The 7064-nt window shown below is 53.1% G+C and overlaps 1 protein-coding gene across 1 annotated transcript; it reads right to left on the bottom strand.

Annotated features, from left to right (window-relative positions):
* Positions 1–2524: 2524 nt before the first annotated feature.
* HOXC11 (homeobox C11) lies at positions 2525–4986 on the bottom strand. The gene is made up of 2 exons (XM_006883912.1): positions 4206–4986; positions 2525–2896 (listed from the first exon to the last, which is right to left on the bottom strand). Exons 1-2 carry the CDS (start codon positions 4879–4881, stop codon positions 2664–2666), a joined length of 909 nt encoding a protein of 302 aa, XP_006883974.1. The 5' UTR covers positions 4882–4986; the 3' UTR covers positions 2525–2663.
* Positions 4987–7064: the final 2078 nt, after the last annotated feature.

The following is a 7064-nucleotide window of genomic DNA, read 5'->3' as shown; positions in this document are numbered from 1 at the left end:
CTCTCTCTTTCTTTCTCTCTCTCTCTCTCTCTCCCCTTCCTTCCTCTCTTTCTTTCTCGCCCTCTCTCTCTCTCTCTTTCTCTCTTTCCCTCTCTCTCTCCTACGTATCACAAAAAGAAATGGCAGTTACAGATTTTAAAATTTTTTCTCTAAAATCAGGAGCCATTTAGAAATTAATAATTTGCTTTATAAACCAATTCATTCTATGAGGTTATCATCACCCTGTGTTACAGATAATATGGCTGGCAAGCTCGTGCTTTCCAGTGTGAATAAATATTATATCAGGAAAAGTCTCTCACTTCTCTCTACCTCTCTATTCCTCTATCTCTCTCTTACACACACACACACACACACACACACACACACGCACATAGGACCTACAGTTGCTTTCCTGCAGTAAACACTGTAGGTGATTACACACTCCAGAGGACACAAGTCCTAGATGTGCACGTGTTCAGATTTACTCCATATAACAGGCAAAAGCGTACAAGTAATATTCCTTCTCACATGCACATTGACTACAATAAAATATCTGGGCATAAAGGAGCAACTGTAGAACTGGGGCTGCATGTACACCCCAGTCTGAGTACCTCATTTTAGAACTCACATTTCTAAATTAGAGAGTCAAATACAGGATTCCTGTCTTTAAAAACAATGGCAGAATCTAGACGCAACAGTTTCGATGTTTCACCCCTTTCATTCAATAGAATTATATTAGCAAAAACAGTTTTTTAGCATTATACAACAGTTTCAAAGAGCTGGTAATGATGAAAGAATTGATTCCTAACCTGTGGCGCCAAATAATTAATTTGGGGTGCAAACCACAGAATCCCCTCTCTAAAAGTGCTAAAAGGACAATCAATGGTTATCTTTATACAGAAAAAAAACCCATGCAACAAATATAGATGGATGTGGTAATCCTTCCTAAGGTCACCTCCTTCCCCAGTATCTCTCTTCATGCCAATCTCTATAAAAACACATCTCTGGGGTTTTCTACTCCGGGAGATCCAATGTATAAACATCAGGATGGCCCCGGCCTAGATGTCTTGTTGTGTCTGGAGAAGCCTGGCCATTTGTGCTAGAGGGGAAGGGGCCTGGCCTCACCTTCTCAACCCCTGGGGCCTTAGATAGAAAAAAGAGGGGGCTAGCTTCTCTCCCCTCCTTCCCTCAAAACTGTATATAAAAATTCCAGTACAGTCTTCTCACAGAAGGGGAAAAAAATGAAAGCCTTAACCTCAACCCTGCACATTTAACTGACAGACGGAGACATCTGGTGGGAGGGTGGTGGAGCCAAGGAAATTCCTATAAATTTAAATTCGATGATGGTTACAATTAACTCCACAACAAACGTGTACTTAAACGGAAAGCGTCGCTGGGCGGTTGGACACAGCTCCAGCTTGAGCTGCACGTGAGAAAGGAGTGTTTAAGAGTAGCTGTGGAATGTCCTCAGCTTAAGAGGGAGAGAGGAAGCGACTGCCATGCTCTTGCTCCACCAATGGGGAGCTGGGGCAGGCCCGCTACTCTCCTGGGGCCTAGCCCACCTCCACAGGCCTGTTCCCAGGCTCCTGCCTGCTTGCCAATGCCTCCTCCTCCACCTCAGGAGTACAGAGGGGTTTAAAAGAAGAGGGGCTAATAAAAGGGTCAAATAAAATAATATTGAACAGAATGAAATGCCTTTATTTGCCACAAAAAAAATTCACATTCAATCCCTCTGGGATGGGAGCAAGGTGGGGATTGCACATGTACACACACACTCTCACACATGAAGAGGGATGGGGGACTGGGCTCGCATTCCAGGCGCATCCTCCTACCCCCAAGCCCTCTGGGTAGAAAGAAAAGCTTGTGAAATGTATTTACAAAAATTCAGGCCCCAGCACAGGGGAGGCACCCAATCTCAGTTCTACTGCCTCCACCCCAATTTCTTTATCTCTCTCTTAAAAAAAAATTTAAAAAAAATCTCTCTTTAAAAAGAACAACTGCATAGTCTATCGCTATCAGTCCACCGGAATGGGGTGCGGCTTGGGAAAAGATTAGGAAACCTCAATGCACCAGTGAAGAAATTTCAAAGGAAGACTCTACACGTTTATGGGGAAGGGGGAACAGCTAGAGTCATGTGGGGCCCAGACAGAACAGAGGTAGGGCACGGACTTTGCACACCTAACACCAGGTCGAAGGTACAGACATTTCACAGCAATGAAGGGTCACATTTAGCTTCCCCCCAGCAGTGGGGCAAGGTGGGGTGGGGCGGGGAGTCTCAGCAGATCTTACACTTGGGCAAGGGAAGGCTTGCAGTTCAAAGACTGTTCCTTACAGCTGCCCACTACGCTCGCCCTGGCCCCCACCCAATCAGAGCAGCAAGACAGTGTCGTCAGGTGTACTTTCTTTTAAATAAAGAGTCTTGGCCTCAGCGCCAACGATGTCCACTCGCGTGGGTCAGACGTCCCCTTTGCCCTCGTTTCAGCCTTGTCTCTGACCCACAGCAAGAGTCAGACTGAAGACGAAGGAGCTTCTAGAAAGGAGTGTCGCAACGGGAGTGGGGGGCCAACCTGGCCACAGTCCAATTTTCCACCCACAGAAAGAAGGCAAGTTAGAAAATTAAAAAAAATTAAATAAAATAATTTTCCCCTTCTCCCCCCTCCCCCCAAAAGGGCCCGATCTGCTGGTTACAGTAGAGGGTTTCCCGAGAAATATTGCAGCCGGTCTCTGCTCAGTTTTTTCTCTTTCATCCTTCTGTTCTGAAACCAAATTTTCACTTGTCGGTCCGTCAGGTTCAGCATCCGGGACAGCTGCAGCCGCTTCTCTTTGTTGATATACACGTTGAAGAAAAACTCTCGCTCCAGTTCCCGGATCTGGAATTTCGAATAAGGGCAACGCTTCTTGCGGGTGCGGGGGGCATCTGGAGGGGGAGGAGGGGGGCAAGTGCGAGGACAGGGGAAGAGAGACACGTGAGACCCGGGCGACCCCAGCCCGCCGAGCGCTGCACAGCCCTGCTCCCAGCCGGCCAGGCCGCCCTCCCGCCAGGCTGGCCAGAGCTCCTCGCCCTGGCCCACGGAGCCGGGGACGCAGCGACCACCTAGCTGTGCCAACTCCAGACTACGGGGGCCTGCTCCCCACACTCAGGGCGAGACAGGGGAGCAGGAAAGGCAGCCAGGGCCACGTGCGTCTCCGTGGGCCCCCTGCCTGCGCCTCCACGGCCCCTGGGCCCCTTCCTGCTCTTGTCGCACAGTAACTCTGAACACCCACCATTCCCTCCCTCCTCCAGAAATGTAGTAGGATCTCGGCGAACTGGCGCAAATAAGGGAGATCCAGGAGAGAAGTGAAGAGGCGAGGAGCAAGCAAGCAGACAGGAAAGACTCCAGGAGCTGCTTCCCTGCTCCCTGGCTACCTGCGCCCTGGCCCCCTGCGCCCTAGCTCCCTGGGCCCTGGCCCCCTGAGCCCTGGCCCCCTGTGGTCTCCTGCGCCTTGGCTCCCCGGGCCACACACCGGCTGCGCCCTCCACACAAGACCGGGGCAGCCCTGAGTGCGCACGAGGGGCTCGCTGAGGCTCCGGGCTGGAGGGGCCTAGAGGCCGGCGTGGCCTCAGTCCCTTCTCCCGCTGCTGCTGACCCCCGGCCCCCGGCTGGCTCGGGGTTCTAGTCAAGGACCCGCAGATGCATAGTCTGAACATTTTCAAGAATAGTTTTTAAAAGCAGCAGCCCTGCCCCGGTTCGCCTCTCCGGCCTGAGGTTCTGCTCCATTGCCTCGGCTCCCCACCTCTCCTCCTCTCTGGGCTTCCCTCAGTGTCTTTCCCTCGCCCTCCCCTTTCTCCCCCTCCACCCCTCCCCTCCCTCCCACCTCAGGCAGCCCGGCTCCTCATCCTTCCTTAAATGCTCCTCTAAGTTCACGATCAAAGTTAATATCACCCGCGATGGTGGCGCTTTTAAAAATTTCACAGACCGAGGGAGATAACGGGGGAGGGGGGGTTCACCCGGCTTTTCCAAAGAGCTCTTTACCCTCCCTCCCCACCCCTTCTCCATCGTAAAAAGTCGAGTCGTTGGGAGAGAGGGCTTTGTAGGTTATAATAAAATCCTTTGAATGCTTATAAAACTCCACATAAAATCGGACTGACCCAAAACACGAGGCGGCCCCCCGCTCCCCTGGCCTCCCCCTGCCTCGCCCTCCCTCCCTCCCTCCCCGGCCGCCCGGCCCTGGTCGCGGCTACCTACTGGGGGCGGCTCCCTTGGCCGGCTCCTTGGTGGCCGAATGGCTTGAACCGGACGAGCTGGGATTCGTGGTCTCCTCCTCGGCCTCCGCACCCGCCTCAGCCCGGGACGCCAGTGCCGAGGCCGGGGGCGCTTCGGGCTCCCCCTTGGCCTCGCCCTTGCCGGGGCAGGGGGCCTCGGTGGGCGCGTCGGCGCCGCCACAGTAGGCGTTGTCGAAGAAGCGGTCGAAGGCTTGGGGCAGGACGCTGTTCTTGTTGACGGAGGAATAGAAGCCGGCGGGGGCGGCGTGCGGGGCGCTGGGGTGGTGGTGGCCGCCGTAGGAGCCCTCGTTCTTCATGAGGATCTCGGTGACAGTGGAGGGAGGCAGGCACTCCCGGTGCATGAGCTCGTCGGCCGCCGCATAGCAGGAGGAGTAGCTGTTCCGGGGGTGCCACTTGGCGGAGGGCTCCAGGCCGTAGGAGACTTCGCGCACCGGGGGCACTTGGGCCGAGTAGGGGTAGGAGATCTGCCGAGAGGGGGCCTGGGGCAGGAAGGAGGAGACCGTGGAGAACTCGGGCACGTAGTAAGTGCAACTGGGCAGATAGAGGTTGGAGGCGCAGCTGCCCCGCTCGCCGAATTCAGCGCCCCTCTCCTTGCGCGACGGCGAGCAGAAGTTGCCCAGGTTGACCGAGTTAAACATCGTTCTCCTCTCCTGCCGGCTCCGGATGGAGGTTTTGGACCCGGTCTAGCGAGGGGGAAAAATTTGGGAAGGCGAGATGACGCGTTATCCGTCTTAGTCTCTCTCCCCGAGCACGTGATCCAAAGTAGATATTGTCATATATCAGTTCCGAGCACTTCGCAGACGTAGGAGGGGTTCTCTCTTAGGTAAGATCGGGACGTTCAGGCGATTGGTTTGCAAACACCGCAGAAACATTATGAAAATCAATTGCAGATTTGTATTCGTTTTTCTCTCGTCACTCCCCTCCTCTCCATTCCACAGAGCGAGCGAAGGAGGAGAGAGAGGGTTGGGGTGGGGGGCGGTGGGATGGGCGGGGGCGGCTGGGAGGGGGGGTATTGTATTTTTTTTTCTTAGCTTCTGCTGCTGCTGTTGCGCGCTCTCTCTCTCTCTCTTTCTTTCTCTCTCTCTCTTCCCCCCCAGGATTGGAGGAAGGAGGTGGGTTTTCACATATTGGGGGGGTCTTGCCTCTGCTTAGTGATCAACAGAAAAGTGAGGGCGAAGACTTCTTTGAGAGAGAGAGAGAGAGATGCATCCCTATCCATCCCTCGCAAGTCTCAGGGGCTCTTACTCCTCCAAGAGGCAGGGGGTGGGTGTCTGTCTGCACGAGTGTGAAGAAGTCTATTCTCCTGGCAGGGACTTGGGGTCAAGATCCCTTTCTCTTATGCGGAGACCCTCCAGGAATAGTCTCTGAAGTTTCCCAAAGGTGAGCCAGCTCAGCTGCAAGTCAGTGTCCTGACTTTGCCTGGCTCGCTGAGCTGCCGCCGGCAAGGGACTCCAAATTAGTCATAAACAGTGGTGAGCAGCGCGCCAGCCGCCCAGCCGGTGCCTGGCGAAGTCTGGGAAAAACCTTCTCTAATGTTGTGTTAAATATTTAGTATGAGAGAGTGGCCCTGGGTGAATATTTCATGCCTGCCTTTATTGTCAATCAATGTGTAGAAAGCTACTTCCACTGTGGAATTTAAAAATCCTAAACCCCAAAGGGGGAAAAAAGACTCAAGAAGGAAGAACCTCGGATCTTTTTTGTCAGGGCCTTCTGGGTTGGGGGGGTCAGCCTCGCCAAAACCCCAGAGAAACAACCCCACTACCATCAGTTGATTCTAGTGACCCAATAGGACAGCGTATAAGGTTTCTGAGGCTATAGTAGTTTTGGATACAGACCACCACATCTTTCTCACACCAAGTTGGTGGGTTAGAAGCATCAACCTCTGCGTTTATGGCTGGGTACTTGGACCACTGCATCACAAGGGCTCCTCAACCTTGGCCAGAAAGCTGAGCAGATAGCCAGCTGCAGGGTCCAGGAAGAGGGTAGAGGGGGCGCTGGGACTCCCATCCTTGTATGATTTAGGGCTGTGAAGTGGGCAGCAGGGCCAGGGCTGATCTCCAGGACAGATCAGCAAGGCGGTGGGAAGGACTTGTGGATTCTTGGTGGGAAGGGCAGGGACCGCTCCCTAGGAGAAGCCTGGCTTAGGAGAGCTGCAGCTGGTTTTCAGTGCCTCCTTCTTCTCAGTCTTGGTCTGCAGGCTCTGTGCCTGCCAGCCTCCTTAATGGCTATGTCCCAAGAGGTAGGCGGTTCTGCCCTCTGCCCTGCTTTGATATCTCTGGGTACCACAGGTGGACAGATACTAGAGTACTAGATTACATTGCTGAAAGGTTCTGCACGGAGTCTAAAGGGCCAGAGTACGAGAAGAAGGCAATCCTTGAATCTAGAAGGCACCACAGGACAAGATTTTCTTCTCGGGGGGAATAAAAGGGAGGCACTGAAGCCCCAAGGTCCATCCCACTGTATTCTCAGGGAAATCCAGAAAGGACCTCAACCTTCTCTACAACCCCAAATTGGTTAAAGCTGGTTTCTGCTTCCCCTCCTTTAAGTTATTTGGGTTTGATTTTCTTCATTGAGACAGGAAGGGTACTGAGACTCCAAAATCAGAGGGAGAGGACACAGAAATGATATCTCATCTCCAAATATAACCCCAAACCCATTTCCCTTAACCTTTTTGCTTTTCAAATGTGTCCTGCTTTTAGAATAATAAATTTGAGTGGAGTCTGCATGGGACATAGGACCCCATCATCTTTGGGGTGGGCACTCCGCAGTGGTTCTGAAAGACTTCCTCTGCCCACCCAGTGTAGAGTGCTGCTTTCCAAGA

The sequence above is a fragment of the Elephantulus edwardii genome, unplaced genomic scaffold (genome assembly GCF_000299155.1).
Source record: "Elephantulus edwardii isolate Elephantulus edwardi_28Jun2011 unplaced genomic scaffold, EleEdw1.0 scaffold00030, whole genome shotgun sequence".
In the NCBI taxonomy this organism is placed as follows: Eukaryota; Metazoa; Chordata; class Mammalia; order Macroscelidea; family Macroscelididae; genus Elephantulus; species Elephantulus edwardii.
This window is presented reverse-complemented; position numbering and strand designations above follow the sequence as displayed.

Coding starts and splice junctions, on each gene's coding strand:
- HOXC11 (XM_006883912.1), bottom strand. CDS start 4,881: ATGTTTAACTCGGTCAACCTGGGCAACTTCTGCTCGCCGTCGCGCAAG. Junction 2,897..4,205: donor GGCCAAGGGAGCCGCCCCCA/GTAGGTAGCCGC, acceptor CTCCCCCTCCAG/ATGCCCCCCGCACCCGCAAG.